Source organism: Typopeltis vanoorti, chromosome 9 (genome assembly GCF_054136105.1).
Source record: "Typopeltis vanoorti isolate ZY-2024b chromosome 9, IOZ_Tvanoo_1.0, whole genome shotgun sequence".
NCBI classification, from domain to species: Eukaryota; Metazoa; Arthropoda; class Arachnida; order Uropygi; family Thelyphonidae; genus Typopeltis; species Typopeltis vanoorti.
Genome location: NC_143557.1, coordinates 42744963 through 42762028, shown reverse-complemented (window position 1 = coordinate 42762028; position 17066 = coordinate 42744963). Strand labels below are relative to the sequence as shown.

General features: G+C 35.6%; 1 protein-coding gene across 4 annotated transcripts in view; it reads right to left on the bottom strand.

Annotated features, from left to right (window-relative positions):
* LOC150103008 (CCR4-NOT transcription complex subunit 3-like) overlaps positions 1-17066 on the bottom strand; it is a 447199-nt gene that overhangs the window by 190119 nt on the left and 240014 nt on the right. For 3 of the 4 annotated variants that reach the window (XM_090398514.1, XM_090398518.1, XM_090398517.1), the window contains exon 8: positions 7606-7757. In XM_090398514.1, coding sequence (XP_090254640.1) covers positions 7606-7757 — 152 coding nt within the window. The remainder of the gene's footprint in view (positions 1-7605; positions 7758-17066) is intronic. The other variant, XM_090398516.1, reaches the window with a different exon arrangement.

Sequence of the window (17066 nt, the reverse complement as noted above, 5' to 3'; positions counted from 1 at the left end):
AACAAAGAATTTGCTAAAGTTAAAAACCATCACCAGAAGAAATTTGAACTCCGCCAACAACGCACTGCTATGCAGCAGCCACAATTACATCAAGATGGCGTCCTTGTGAACTTATCATCAGTAACCTTAACCAAAGAAGCCACTAGTGCATTACCCGGACGCAATTTTGCCGTTACTCCTAAAGAAGTTACAAAAGCCAAAATAATGGCTTCTGTTGAACACAAGATATACGACCTGACTCCAGCAATAACCAATAATATTCAGTTAGACGTGACCAACAACCTAGTCCATTCTAAGCTCAAAAATTAAGAAGTTTCACTCAGCCAAAGCCCAATGTATTTATAAACGAGCAAGCTTAGCACTATAACGGGAACAGTTATAAATACATTGGGCTTTGGCCGAGTGAAACTACTCATCGAGAACTATCTAAAATAAATTCTTGCATCAATGCACTACGTGATATACTATCTAACATTTTGAATCCGGAGCTATGGGATATCCTGGACTCCCAAAAATAATTTCCCACATAAAGAAATCATAGTTCTAAAAGAGCTACACAATAATAACCACATTACCATAACCAAATCAGACAAAAGAAACGCAACTGTGGTGATGGATACAACAGAATGTGAAAGCAAAATGCACGCACTTCTCCAAGACCAGTCAACATACCAAATTATAGAACGGGATCCCACCAACTCACAAAAGAATAAGGTGTGTAAATTATTGAACAAAGTCACTTCCAGGCCTAAAGAAACAGTCAACAAACTCAAGCCCTTCCATGTGAAAACACCCAGGATATATGGAGCTTCAAAAATTCACAAACAAGGTACACCATTAATTCACAAACAAGGTACACCATTACGCCTATTGTAGATAGTATAAACAGTCCTACATATAAACTTGCTAAACATTTAGCCAAACTACTAGCCACTTTCACAAACAATTCTCCCTCTTTTGTTAAAAATTCTACCCACCTAAAAAATATTTTAGAAAACCACACCTTAAAAAGTTCAGACTTAATGGTGAGTTTTGATATCACCTCACTATTCATGAATGTACCATTAACTAAAACCTTTAATTTACTAAATTCACAATTTCTACCTGATATTTTTCAGCTATTTAAATTCACAGGCAGGTTATTTTACATGGAAAGGGAAAATATACAAATACTTAGATGGGACAGCTATGGGATCCCCCCCTCCTTCTCCCCCTTAGCCAACTTCTACAGAGAACATCTGGAAAAGCTAGCTATCAATACAGCAACTCTCAAACCTAGTCACTGGCTACACTATGTTGATGATGTGTTTGCTATTTGGCCACATGGCTCAGACACACTGAATACATTTTTAGTGTATCTAAATAGCCAGGACCCAAAAAATCCACTTTACAATAGAACTAGAAGCCAATGACTGTCTGCCCTTCCTGGACACACTAATCACACATCTTCCAGAAGGTTCCTTATCATTCTCGGTTTATAGAAAATCCACACATACAGGGAGATTCACACAAACAATCACACATCACCCTTCTCAACAATATGGTATCTTAAAAACACTAACCCATAGAGCTAGAGCAATTTGTTCCAATGACACTGCTCTCACTGCTGAACTTTCTCACCTACATCACACCTTCCTGACCAATGGCCATAATCCCCATAAGACAGATAAAATACTAAATGCTCCCCAAAAATCCCCCGCACACTGTCTACCACAGAAGACTACAACAAAACTGTCACCATCTCCCATACATTAAAGGTACATCTGAAAAGGTAACTAGAGTGATTAACAAACACCAGCTACGCACTGTATTTAAACCTTATGTGAAATTGGCAACTCTCATCCATTCACCTAAGGCCAGATTCTCTCCTTTATCACATCCAGGAGTCTATGAACTGCCCTGTTCATGTCATCGAGCCTACCATGGACAGACAGGAAGAACTGTGGACATCCGCCTCATTGAACACAAAAAATATATCCAGCACTTTTGTATGGCAAGATGGATCTAGCAGACCATGCTTTGGATACCCCCTGCACACAGGATCAATTGGAAAAAAACAAAAATGCTGCACCAAAGCCTTGAAACATACTCTAAACCTTAACAAGTATGGCTGTATAAATCTAACAAAGATTTGGGAGACAGTCATCCTAAGACCAAATTAATACCTGCTTTCTCTCTCTTTTTTTTTCCCTTCCCAACTTAGATGGGACCTAATTAGGACTTTAGTCTTTGTGTTGCACGCTACAATTGTTCACACTAGTCCCACTGTTACACCGGATTGCAGTTGTCTCGCTACTGTAACAAACTTTCTTTGTGTGTTCTGAAGATGCAGGATAGAATACCAGCGATTAGCAATTAAGTCAATAAATAGTTATTTTCTTATCAATCTATGTTCACATCTATACTTAAAATCCAATCAACATGTGCAACGAACACATAAGCCTTTCTACACGATATTCAATTTGGTTCTTTATTTTATGCATGTTATTAAGCTCTTAAGTAACTCTAGAATAAACTGCAAGATTCCTTAAGGATTCCATAACTAAATTGAATAACTGCTTTAACAAATTTGGTTTGAAAATCAGCAATAAAAAGACCAAACTATGAAAACCGGCAGGAAGAACATTGAGAACATCATTTGCATTCTGAAAAGAATCCTATAAACATATAAAATATTTCAGATATTGAGGCACAATTTTTTGTAAAGATAGCAAATTAAATATGGGAAACAGATAACAGAATAAGCAAAGCTGATAGACAAAGGTACTCATTCATATACATTTATATGGAATAAGTGATAAATTAATCAAAACATTAATGCTGCTGTGCACAAGATGATGTTCAATCCAATTTTAACTTATGGATCTGAGAGTTTGTTTAGCTGTAAAATAATTGATGAAAGATCAGATAACAATCACAGATAGGATAGCCTAAGAAAAATTAAGGTATTAGACAGATGGAATCAACTGCAGAACGATATTAAAAATAAAAATATCATAGCGTAGTAAGAGACACAATCTTCACCTTCTCGCTCTTCAGTTTTGCCTCTTCTAACAACTCCTTTGCATCTTCCCTCATAGAATGCTTCTCACCTCTCAAATCATTTGTACCAACTAAGACAACCATATGGCTCTGACTTACCTATTTGCACCCAGAAGGCGTGGCTAATATCATGAATTTTTGCACCCGGGAAACATGATTTTGTCATACATACATTGGGTCTCCCATGATGAGTCTTTGGACTCCATGGAGATGCCCATTTAATAATAAAAATAAATTATTTTAAAAAAGTTACATCTTTGCTCAAAGAAATTACCAAAAAACTCCAACCTTATCATGTCAAACAACCCCAGATGTAAAGGTGCCTAAAATTGACAAATCTAATGCCCCCTCCCCGACAGCTCCACCTACAAACTGGCCAAGCATTTATCCAAATCACTTTTCTAATTACAGGCAACTCTCCCTCATCTAATAAAAACTCTCTGCACTTTACAACATTAATAAAATATCTGACTTTGCAGATTATGACATCATAGTCAGTTTTCAATATTATTTACATTATTCACTAATATATCTTTGACAGAAACCTTTAACCTCATTAAGTTACATTTCCCTCCTGACATATATTTGAATTATTCCAATTCACTGTACATGCAAGTTATCTCCTATGTAAAAGAAAAATATACAAACAACTGGATAGGAATACTATGGATTCTCCTTTTTCTCACCCTTTAGCTAACTTCTACACTGAACATTTTGAAAACCAAGCACTCAACATAGCCACACTTGAACCAATAGTTTGGCTGTGCTATGTTGATGAAGTGTTTGCTGTTGGCCTCATAGTTCAAACACATTAAATAAATTTTTCACATCTTAACAGCTAACACCCTAAAATAACCTTTACCATAGAAAAAGCAAGTAATAATTGTCCTCCCCTTTTTAGATACACTAAAGACACAACTTCCTAATGTCTCATTATTCTTCTCCATTTACAGTAAACTCACTCATACAGGAAGGTATTTACATAATCACAGCACCATCCTTCCCAACAGTATGACATTCTCATAATACTTACTCACCAAACCAATGCTATCTGTTCAAGTAACACAGCCCTTGAAACTGAGTGGGACCTTTGCAACACCTTTTTTTAGCCAATGGCTACATCCCATATAAAATAGATAAAATATTGCATGCATTCCCATCCCTCCTATACCCAATAGGAGGGATGGGAATCACAGTATCACAGAAAAATCATTCCCTTCCCATCCCATATGTTAAGGGTACTTCAGAAAAAAATAGCCAAAGTTCTCTGCAAATATGATCTCCATGCCACTTTCGAACCACATATTCAGTTAGCTACCTTCGTATATTTTCCTAAAGATCAAATGCATCCTCTTGAACCCAGTTTCAGCCAACTTTGGAGAGACCAGTAGATCAGTTAACAACTGCCTTGAAGAACACAGAAGATGAGATGGAGGAAAACATCTATATTACAAAGAAGTCATTATAGGCTATTCTGAAAGACTATTTTCAGAATCAGCATTAGTTATAAAGCACTCTCCTAACTTCTAAGTATGGCTGCATTAATTTACCAAAGATCTAGGAGAGTATCATTTTAAGACCTGACTGCCTAACCTCCTTAAATTAACTTTATGGTTATCTGACTCATAGAAGGTGCAATTTAAGGGCATTATAATGAATCAGTATGTGTAATGCTAGAATAGTAAGGAAAGAACCCAGAGTAAGACCAAGATCTAGGTGAACTGATGTAATTAGAAGTGTCCTACAAGACCTAAATGTAAGACCAGACAATATTATCACCCAGACACAAAAATTATTTATGTGTTACTTTATGACTATAATATACAATAATAACAAGGAAATTTTATTATTAGTTACTTTACACCAGAAAAAATTATATAAAATATTTTACTTCTTCAAAACTTTTGCTAATAATTTTGTAAGTTTCATTAAATTTTTGTGTCAAAATTAACAGAATTGCTATTTAAGAGAATTTATTGCAGATGTGTTTTGAGTAGGTCACGATGAAACCACCAGTTTTTTATTTTTTTTAAGATGTGCGAAACTAGCAAAGTTTTAAGTTTAAAATTTTAATAAGTAATTAAGTTTCTTGTCGTAATACAAAATTGGTATATGTTCTAACTGCAAGAATTACCGTCAACATTTTATATAAATGTATAAGAATAACTATAACACTGTACCAACAAAAAAAATTTTTTTTTTCTGCTAATTATTATCTGACACTTGTTTTTTACTAATTTCGGTGCACTGATTTCAAATATCAAACCCATTTTTCTCTATCACGGCAGGTTTTTCCTCTATGGCATTTTCTTTTTGCTAATTCGTAAGTTTTTGATAGTTTTAAGGAGGCAGTACTATTTAGTGGATCAAAAAAATTGATTTTTTAATATTATTTTCTGTAAGTATGTACTTTTAAAAATTTGTTCCTAACTTTTTATCAAATCAGAATTGGAGCGCTCACCGCTCTCTATGTCAACAGCTGATTTGGCGAGGAAAGCATATCAAAGAGACTTCTTGGAATGATTATTGCAGCATTCTTCCATGTGACAGATTTAAGACTATTCTTCGATAAAATAAATTGCAATCTGGAATGTTTGATAAGATTAATAACACTGGCCAACAAAAAAAAAATTTTTTCCCTGATGATTATGATCTGACACTTGTTTTTTACTAATTTCGGTGTGCTGATTTCAAATATGAAACCCATTTTTCTCTATCACGTCAGGTTTTTCCTCTATGGCAATTTCTTTTTGTTAACTTCACAGATCAGAATCGGAGCGGTGAGCGCTCCGATTCTGATCTGCGCACTGCTTTGAATAGTAGGCTATATCTTCAGGAATTTTTCGAATTTCTTGATAAAAAGTTAGGAACAGATTTTTAAAAGTACATGCTTTCAGAAAATAATATTAAAAAATCGATTTTTTTGATCCTCTAAATAGTACTGCCTCCTTAAAAATATCAAAAACTTACAAATTAGCAAAAAGAAAATGCCATAGAGGAAAAACCTGACGTGATATAGAAAAATGGGTTTGATATTTGAAATCAGCACACCCAAATTAGTAAAAAACAAGTCTCATATAAAAGTCAGCAAAAATTGTGTTGGACAGTGTAATTTTACACAACAGCTTTTAGGCAGGTGCAAACAGAGAAACAATAAACTGCATTTGGAAGCACGTAGAAAAATAGCCTAAATGAAAGTTCAATCAAGTCATCAGATTTTCTTACGATGCTTGTAAATTTTATATTATCAGCAAAATTGATAATCTGCTTTCATACAAACAATTCATTTGTATTCATTCATTTTTAAGCAATTGTGTCTGGCAAAAAAATTTAAAAAAAAAAATAAATAAAATAAAAATTCATCAATAACAGTTAAAAATTTAAGTATATCAAGATCTTTTTGAATTTAGAAATGGAAACAAATACAAAACTTTTGTATTATAAAGAAAAAAAAAGTTACAAAACAATCATGACTGCTTAAATCCATTCGTAAGTGCTAATTAATATTTAAAACCTCAAAGTTTCCCTTTGAAAACAAAAATTGCTGATGTTTTAACTTCTTTTATACATAAAATATTCATATTTCTCTCAAATGAGGAAAAAGCATTTGTGCTGAGAAACTAGATAGATAAAGAGAAACTTAGTTAAATATAGATGAAATATTCCATAATTATATCACTCCAACATTGCAGTCAACTTCTTTGATGAAGAGCAACTAATCATCTGCTCAGCAGACATGATTATCAATGACTTTAGTACTCTTTACTGAATTTTAATGACCTAACTGCTCATAATAATATGAGATCATGGCTACCAATCTGCAACTCAAGAATTTCTTTTTTTTTAAATTAATTTAAAGCCTTCCTGAATTTTTCTAAATCAAGTTCCAGTCAGGAATTCGTCCAGATGGACCTGATTGCATTGTTTCAAACTTTAATTTTCTCCAGAAATGGACATAAAGAGCCATAATCCTTCTATCTCACCTTATAAAGCATACCAACTCACCTTGAATGGTAAGCACTCAAGAAATGTTCCTACTCACTAGATGGAATTCACACTCATAGCCTTCCAAACCAAAAGGCAGTAATCTGTTAAAAACTGCAGTGGTATATGTCCAAAATTATGAAGCTCATGTGTTTTATCACCTAGAGATCAAACCTATTATTTCAAACAAAATCCTTAAGAAGAGTATATCTTTGTGATCAATTAAGAAAAAAGAAAGCAACAACCAATATACAGTCATCTGGGATCATGATTTCTTTTTCTTTCTAATCTCTGTAACACAAAGACAAATCATCAAAAGGTAGTTAGAATACAATCAAATACTCTAATACTGAGCTGAAGTTCATACAGATACAAAATTAAATTATGGTTAATGATATGGTCAACTGCTACCATAACAAACTTGCAGAAAATGCATTTGTTATAGTGGTTTTGTTACAGTAGAACTTTTGTTGATGGACTCTCTTTAGAAGAGGATGGTATTTGCTATCCGACATTCACTGGTGCCTTTTCTGCAGTTTGGTATAGTAAGAGTTGACTGTAATAATAAATAATCAGTACCTCATTTATTTTGGAATGATTTGTTATTCCAGGACTAGGTACCGGAGAACTTGAGTTTGTTGATATTGGCGTTGTTGAGTTGACTGCTGAATTCTCTTCTTCACTGGTTGGTACAGTTTTAGAATCAAACTGAGTATGGTCTGTAATGAAAACTGCTTGGAAATTGGTCATAATTCTCAAAGATGTATTAAAGAAAAACAAAATACTTTCACAGTCAGGGAAAGAAATGCATTCACTAACCTATATTCTGATATATGAAATTGTAAAACAAATTCATAAATTAATCATTAATTTCAGGCAATTTAAATAATAAAAATTAAAATATTTGTGAGCATGGTAACAAAACTAATGAATGCTGACTGTATGAAAATTTTTTTTTTTTTTTAAGTCAGAAATGCTTTACTCTTTTACTTCATCAGTTTGTCACTGAGGTAACTATTAGCAATAAAAAATAAAACAAGTTTTCTCATGAGAAATAACACACACACACACACACACTATATATATATATGTTAAAGCTACCAAGTTATTTTAACCCTGGTTCTATTCCATTTCCCAAGTAAGCAAACAGAAAAGTAAGTCAAATTTGCACCTGCAAGTCGTGCAAGTCTAAGCAACTCCTGGTAAAGGTGGAATAAGCTCTGATCACTATTCTTAATATTCACTCTTAATGCAAAGCACATCTCCTTGAGGAGATGTGATGCTATGCATTGAAGGCAAGGGGCCACTACCTAGACCAGTTTAGACCTTTACTGAGGTCTCATCAGTGGGAGCCAGGCTTAGAAATACCAAGATTTAAGTAATACAGAGCTTATAAGTATTTTACCTAAACAAGTTACCATAAGGTGTTTTGACCTTATTAAATAAAAATCTCAGGATGAGAGATAGATGTTGAAAGTTTTTTACCTTGGGTATAATATATGTTAAAGCAACCAAGCTACAAAGCACATCAAACCAGGTTTAAAATAGCTTGGTAGCTTTAACATACTGTATATTATACCCAAGGTAAAAAACCTTCGACATCTATCTCTCAAGGTCAAAACACCTCTTAGTAACTTGTTTTGGTTAAATACTTAAAAGCTCTGTATTACTTAAATCTTGGTATTTCTAAGCCTGGCTTCGATTGATGAGACCTCAATAAAGGTCGAAACCGGTCTGGGTAGTGGCCCCCTTGCCTTCAATGCATAGCATCATACATCTCCTCAAGGAGATGTGCTTTGCATTAAGGGTAAATATTAAGAATAGTGATCAGAGCTTATTCCACCTTTAACATGAGTTGCACTATGTTGCGGGTCACCCAGACATGCATGACTTGCAGGCGCAAATTTGACTTACTTGTCTGTTTGCTTACTTGGGAAATGGAGTATAACCAGGTTTAAAATAGCTTGGTAGCTTTAACATATATTATACCCAAGGTAAAAAACTTTCAACAGATATATATATATATATATATAAACAAAATAGTGTTGATACTTTTCTCTAATATAACAAAACATTCTATTCATATGGTAGAGTGTGCAAAACAAAGTCTATTTGTTTTTGGTCTTGGAAACAAAGACAGCAACTAAATACACAAGAAGCTATGGTTTCATGGTATGATACATATTATTACTTTCAAGTCTGATTTGTGCCACAAATATTCTTTAAAATTTGAGGAGACCAACTACCAATATTTCATTTTATTATATGTGCCAAAGGGACCTAGTTCTAACACAAAATTGTTTCTATTGATAATAAAGCAGCATAAAAAATGTTTTTTTTTTGTAACTTGTTCTTATCTCATTTCTTGTAAATCTTCCCATGCATATGGTAATGCAATATGAGCTAATAATACCGCTGTGCACAACCAGCGTATCTATAACATGTTGAACTTGTTAAATTTTGGCTTTACATGATTAAGTTCAATGCATAATGATAAGCACTGAACATAATATGCTGCTGAACTGTAATAGTAGTTTATAATAAATACCACAGTTGTTTAATATGGACTCAATACTATAGTACATCAGGTAACCAAAAAAATTTTGTGCGGTTTTTGGTAGAGTTCACTGCAATGACTTGATTTATTTTGTGGTGGTATACCGGGTGATTATAAAATAATGTCAAATGTTCAGAGCCCTCTAGCAAGTAATGAATTGGACGAAACACACCAATATTCGATAGACGTACACAGTGGAACATGGGATTTGATTTAACGAAAAAAAAAAAAAAAAGTCGCCAACAGGGAAACTTTTGGTGCTGTTTACCGAGTAAAATGCATTAATTTGCATTATCGTGTTTCTTGTGAGCAATCATGCAATAAAAGGAAAGCCTGTGAGATTTCTTATCATTAGTAGACAAACTGCTTTTCGATACCTCTTACCTTACGTGAACGTGCTTTGTTAGTCAAACTATTATCAGCGGAACAATAATGCCAGTGCTTGTCTTCGTGATTTTTGCCATATGAAAAATTTACGAAAAGGACTGATTAGCTTAACAAACTTACGAAAACTGATTCGGCGATTTGAAACTACTGGAACTCTAGCAGTGCAGGTAGGCAGGGGACGCAAACCAATCAATCACCAACAAGTTGAACAAGTTGCAACTGCTACTGTGGAACAGGAGATGACGAATGTGCAGGGTACCAGCAGTGCACGGCAAACGGATATCACATACACAACTGTGTGGAAAATCCTACATCAGATGTTGAAGTTTTACCCCTATAAAATCAGTCATGTTCAAAAATTGGTGATGCGACCACACGAATCGACTTATATTTGAGATTCTTAGCATGCATGGAAGTGGATGATGCATGGTCGTGGCAGATTTTATGAGTGATGAAGCGCACTTTTATTTGAATGGTGATATTAACACACGCAACTGTCGCATTTGGGTTGCAACTAATCCACACGTGTGTCTGCAGATGCCTATCCACTCACCCAAAGTCACAGTGTGGTGCAGATTTATGGCATCTTTTATCATTGGTCCATACTTATACGAGGAAAATCGCCAAAATGGACCGGTGACCTGTTCCGTCAATGCTAACATGTATGCCAATATGCTACAGAACTTTGTGGTTGCACAACTGCAGCAAAGAGGATGTCTCGATTTGACCATCTTCATGCAGGATGGCGCACCACCCCACATCGGACTTCAGGTATAGCGTGTTTTGTGACAACATTTCTCTGACAGAAGAATCATTAGTCGTGCATTTCCCACGCCATGGCCACCGAGATCGCCTGATCTCAATCCTTGTGACTTTTGGCTGTGGGGATTTCTTAAAAGCATTGTGTATCAAGGACATGTACCTGATATTCCAACTTTGAAAGATCGAATAACATTACACGTGAGACAAATCAATTCCAATATGTTGCGAGCCACTGTGGAAAATGTCGTGCACCGTATGCAGTTCCTGGAACATCAAAATGGTGGTCATATTGAACCTCATTTGTAATTAACAATAAACGTCATGAAATTGATGTGTGCTGTCTCTCATTTGCCATTTAGTCACTGATTAGTCACACCTACTAAAATTAATTTGGCAGCACCAAAATTTCCACTTATGGCGACTTTTGGTACTATTTTTTTTTCATTAAATTGAATCCCCATGTTCCACTGTGTATATCTACCGAATATTGGTGTGTTTCGTCCAATACATTACTCACTAGAGGGCTCTGAATACTTGACGTTATTTTATAATCACCCTGTACATAGCATAATTTTTTGTTATTCATAAGGCACAGATATGTGTCAATCAGCCAGTGCTAACTTGGTGTGTACTCTTTTTCTGTTATTCTGAACCCTTTAAAAATGTCAGTTGAACCTGGTGTAATTTGGACTTGTTTGCTTTATGAATTTAAACTTAGTTTGAAGGCTTCAAAAGTCTCCTAAGACATGTATGGCATTTGGAAAAGATGAAGTAGTAGAATATACTGTGCAGAAATGGTTTAAAAATTTTGTTTCTGGTAATGAATCACTTGAAAATGAAGAATTAAATGCTGATGTTGAAAATAATTCTACATTAACATGTCAAGAACTTTCACAAATGTTTAATGCAAGTAGTGAAAAAATTCATTTACACTTACATCAACTGGGATAATCATGAAATCTAAGCAACTGGGTCCCAAATGCATTATCAGATGATAATAAACTTCAAAGGCTATCAATTTGTTCTTCAGTCCAGTATTGTCCACTACGAGTTTCTCGCTGCAGACCAAACAATTACAGCCATGATCTATTCAATGCAACTCAAGCGTGTGCAAGATGCATTATTTCAGAAACATCCAGGACTAGTTAATCAGAAGAAAATGCTATTCTTGCTTCTTGCAGGACAAAGCAAAACTTACCCATGAGAAGATTTGTGCTTTAGGATGGGAGATACTCCCTCAGTCTCCACTTTGTCCTGACATTTCTCCAAAGTGATTATCACCTTTTTTTTTTGGCGCTAGACAATCACGTGCAAAATAAATAGTTCTGTAATAAAACAGACTGAAGCAAACATAGAAGGTTTATTACTTCTAAAGACAAAATGTTTTATAAAAGTGGAATTTGCAAACTTGGATCTCAGGAAAGAGTTGTATTGTGACGGTGCTTATTTAAATGAATAAAACATTTTATGAAAATTTCAGCAGTGGTTTAATTTTAATTATGAAAAACTGCACAAACTTTTGTGGTTACCTGATATTATTACAATCAAGTTTAGACTTGTCTTGCCTGTGGTTTATCACCACATTTAAAATTGTGAGAATTTATGCTATCTGAATTAATAGTGATCTGTTGCCATATATTATTATTGTTGTTGTACAGGCACTTAAAACTCATTATGAGAAACTCAACCTATCCATACAATCTATCACACCTCTCCTTGAATCCATTAACAGACCAAGCACTCAGAGGAAATGTTTCAGCATAAGTGCTGAAACATTTCCTCTGCAACAATCCTATAAAACCCTTTTAGCAACTTAAATGTTTCCATCATATCGTCTCTTTTTCTCCAATCAACCAACTTCTGTAACACACACACACACACACACATACAATCTACTCTCATAGGGAACATTGCACAGACCACTCACCATCTTGGTCGCTTGCCTCTGAATCTTTTACACCACTTCCTAGTCCCCAAGAAACCCAGGAGATCAGACTTGAGCACAGTAATCCAGATGTGGACATATGAAGGCTTTATAAAGAGAAATAACTTCCTTACCTTTCTACTTGTTAATGTGTTCTTCAATACCCAAGTAATCTTATGGGCTACCTTAGCAACATGTCCTCTAAACTTTAAATCTCTGTCTATCACCGCTCCCAAATCTCTAGCCTCATCTATTTCCTGGAGTATACAGTTCCATCAATGTATTATCTAGTAATCTATCCCAAAATGCACAACTTTACATTTATCCACATTAAACTGACACTCATCATTTGCCCATACTGAGCCTATTTAAATCATCCTGCAAGCTCTCCACATCTCCTTGCATCATCAGCAAACAACTGAATATTTCCTTTCAAGTTATCTCCTATACCATATATGTGCAAATTAAACAGATGCAGTCCTAGCACTAAACCTTGCAGCACACCACTAGTCACCTGTTTTCACCTTGATTCTACCCTGCCATATACTACTTTTTGATATCTGTCCAGCAGCCACAATGTTATTCACATAACCAGTGTCATATCCATCCCCAATTGTTCTAATTTGCATAACAGAGTTCCATGTGGTATTCTGTTAAATGTCTCTGTAAAATCCAGCAGACTCATTGTGCAGCCATTTCCTTTATCCAACTCAACTGTTACTCTATTATAAAAAGTTAGTAAATCACTAAAGCATGACCGACCCTTCACAAAGCCAAATTGACCCTCCTACAGTATCATATTTTTATCTACTTCCTGAATTCTCTTTTTTACCAATTTTTCTAATACTTTTACCACCACCATCATGTCTGAGATACTGATTGGTCTATAATTTACTACTGCAATCTTAGAAGCACCCTTATGCAAAGAAATTATTTTGCCCTCTTTCCATTCCCTTGGAACTCTATCAGAGCTGGGACTTAAATTAAAGAGCCTAGTCAAGGGCATTTACCAGTTCTCTTGCACATTCATGCAAAACCTCAGCTGATATCGCATCTAATCCCACAGCTGTATTTACATTGAAATTCTGCAATATTTTAAGAACCTCCAATTTATCCACCTCCTCTGTTCCTACATTAGCATCTGTCACATAGGTTAACCTCACTAGAACAATATATGCTTGCAAACTGGTCACTCAGTAAATCAACTATTTTATCTGCTTCTGTGACCATCATCACTCATTAAGGTGAATCGTCCATAGGATTCTTCCTCTTACCTGCCAAATAATGAAAGAAATCTTTGAGATTTCCTTTGGCCTGCTCGACTAGATTCTTCTCAATCTGATTTATTTAGCCTTCCTTGCCATGCTGGTCACCTTTCTTGCCTGAGTCTTGTACTGTTCATGAGTTTGCTGGGTCCTTTCTCCTATATACACTCCACGGCATTTTCTTCTTCTGCAGCTCATGCTTAATGATGTTACTCATCCATCTAACTCCTACCTGATTAACACTCCGTACCTTAGGTATACAATTTAATATTGCTTCCTCTGGATGCTGCTTAACTATCTCCCATGCCCTACTAACATCCTTACCCTGCAGTGTTTTATGCCATGACAGAGATTTCAGCTTTCTCCTAAGCTAATCATAATCACCTGCCTTGTAGTTCCACATATATCCCTTCTTGAGAGAATATTCCTCTATTTTTAATCTCCCAAGTCAACATTACATGGTCACTTTTTCCAATAGGTGGCCACCTTGGTTATGGATAGCTCTTCTGATCCTATGACCAGATCCAATACTTTCACACTCCTAGTTCATTCCATAACATGTCATGTCGCCTCGAGTAATTATCTCACAGTAGGTGTATGAATTCCATTTACTTCCTGCCATGTGATCTTCCTTCCTTCCAGACTATACCTCTCCTTAGTTGAAGTCCCCTATAATAATCACTCGACCTGCACTCATTGACTCATTTGCTGATATGTCTTACAGAACATCTGTGGAAATCCCTGGCTTATAGCAATAACCAAATATACATTTTATTTTACTGGACTTGATCTCACACCACACCGCTTCCAATGAACAGCCACCCACCTGCCTATCTCCTATTCTTTTTCACTGCAATTCATCAGCTATCAGCAGCAGTGCCCCAGCCCCCAACCTATCTTCTCTTAAAATGCTAAACCCTTCACATTCTATCCCTGTAACTACACCATGTTGTTAGCCAAGGCTCACTAATGCCTATAACCTTTGGTGAGGTTGCACTAACCAATGCAAAAAACTCCTCCCTCTCATTCCTGATACTTCTGGCATTAGTATATATAGAAACTGCAGCATACCTTTAGGTCCCCACCTACCTTTACTTATGAAATGACTACCCTGTTCCATTTTTTTGCTTCAGACCCTAGATTCTGCACTTGGTCATTCTCACACTCACTCACCTCATGGGTGCATTCACACAAATTCACCTGCTTCCACCCTAATTGCTTAAGTTATCCTAAACTTGCACTTCAGCATGCTTAGTGAACAAAGCTCTCTAGACACCTAATACCAGAACAATTTAGATGCAGTCCATCAGCATTATACAAATCCTTCTTTCCATCAAACATGGACCACAGATCCTACATCAGTTCTTCTGGACAACCTACGTATTGATTCATTAGCTACCAATGCTCTCCTCCTCCTCCTCCTCAGTTCACCTCTATCACAGCATGGCAGGAGACTTACAATCTTCACCTTCTTACTCTTCAGTTTTGCCACTTCTAACAACTCCTTTACATCCTCCCTTATAGAATACTTCTCGCCTCTCAAATCATTTGGGCCAACCAAGACAATCAGTTCCTCCGCCTTACTTTATTGCATCCAGATGGCTTGACTAATGTCGTGAATTTTTGCAGCAGAAAATCGCAATTTTGTCACACTTCATTAAGTACTTCCCTAATCACTGAATCTCCATACATAATTTTCTCCTTGTTTTTCTTGTTTCTTTGCTTGCTTGGTCTTTATTATTACTTTGGCTCACCTGCTTCTTTCTCTTCTCAGCCTTCCTAATCCCTTGCTGCTCCTGCAATTTTTCAATATTGCACTTTGTTCTGTGAAGGATAACATTCAAGCAAGCTGTTTCTTTATGTCCATAACGTTCTTCTCCTCTATTTCCATGGCTGCACATTTGACATTAATTTGATGTTTTCGATCCTACCATCGATACTGTCCATTCTACTAACATTTTTTGCCATGTTTTGATTACTTAATAGGCACTCTCTCCAGTTTCTATTTTCTTCTACATATCCTTTAATTTTTGCAATGAATACATTTCACACATGCTGCAGTGCACAAAATCCTGTAAATTCAAATCACTTGACAACATGGTCTTTGCCACCATTGTTCTACCACACATTGGAGCCATGCCAACAATATTGTATTTAAACAATAAAAAAAAAAAAATACAAGGTTTACTTACAAACTAAATAACTCAGTCAATCACGCATCCGTTTAAAACAAAAGCTACAATAAATTAACCTAATATTATCAAAAAAATATTACTATTCAGGAGCACTAATAACCCATTGACACACACAATATGTCACCTAATGGTGTAACTGCTTTCCAATGATGTACTCTCAAATTATTGAGGTGTGTTTTGGGTGTGTGTGTGTGTGTGTGTGTGTGAGAGAGAGAGAGAGAGGGGGGGGGGGGGAAACAAGTCACATTCCATCCACTGTTAAGGGAAATGCTTGGCATGTATTTGGCAACAAGAACCCAACAAAGAAAGCAATGAAGTCTAATGAGCAATGTTTTAAAACCAACCTTCACAGCAGCAACAGTCCTCAAACGATGAGCCAATTCTGCATAACGGGAAGGATGCACAACTTTTTCAGTACTGCCATATAATTTTCCACCACTTTATGTGGTCTGCCTATTTTATGGATTTTAAATCCATCAATATTATTACAAATATCTTCTTCTTCTTCTCTTCCGTCTAAGATGGGTTGAGTCTTCTCTTGAGCAGGATCTTCCAGTCTTTTCTATTCCTTGCTGTTTGAAAAAGTTCCTTATATGTTCTGCATCCCGAGATGTTCTTTATTAATTTCAGCCAGGTAATTCTTGGTCTTCCTTTTTCAGTTGGAAAAGTATTGATTAGGACGTTAGGAAGTCTGTCTGTGTCCATGCGTTAAGTGTGGCCAAACCATCTCAGTTGTTGTTTTCTAATTTTTTCTATTATTGTCTTTTTATACAATAATTCTTGTCTGACTGTGCTGTTTGTTTTCTTTTCTATCCAACTTGTTCTATTTATTTTTCTTAAGCATTTCATTTCAAATGCCAGCAGTTTTTTCTCCTCTCTTTTATTAACTGTCCACGCTTCTGCTTCATAGATGACTGTTGGTATAATTATTGCTTTATATAATTTGATTT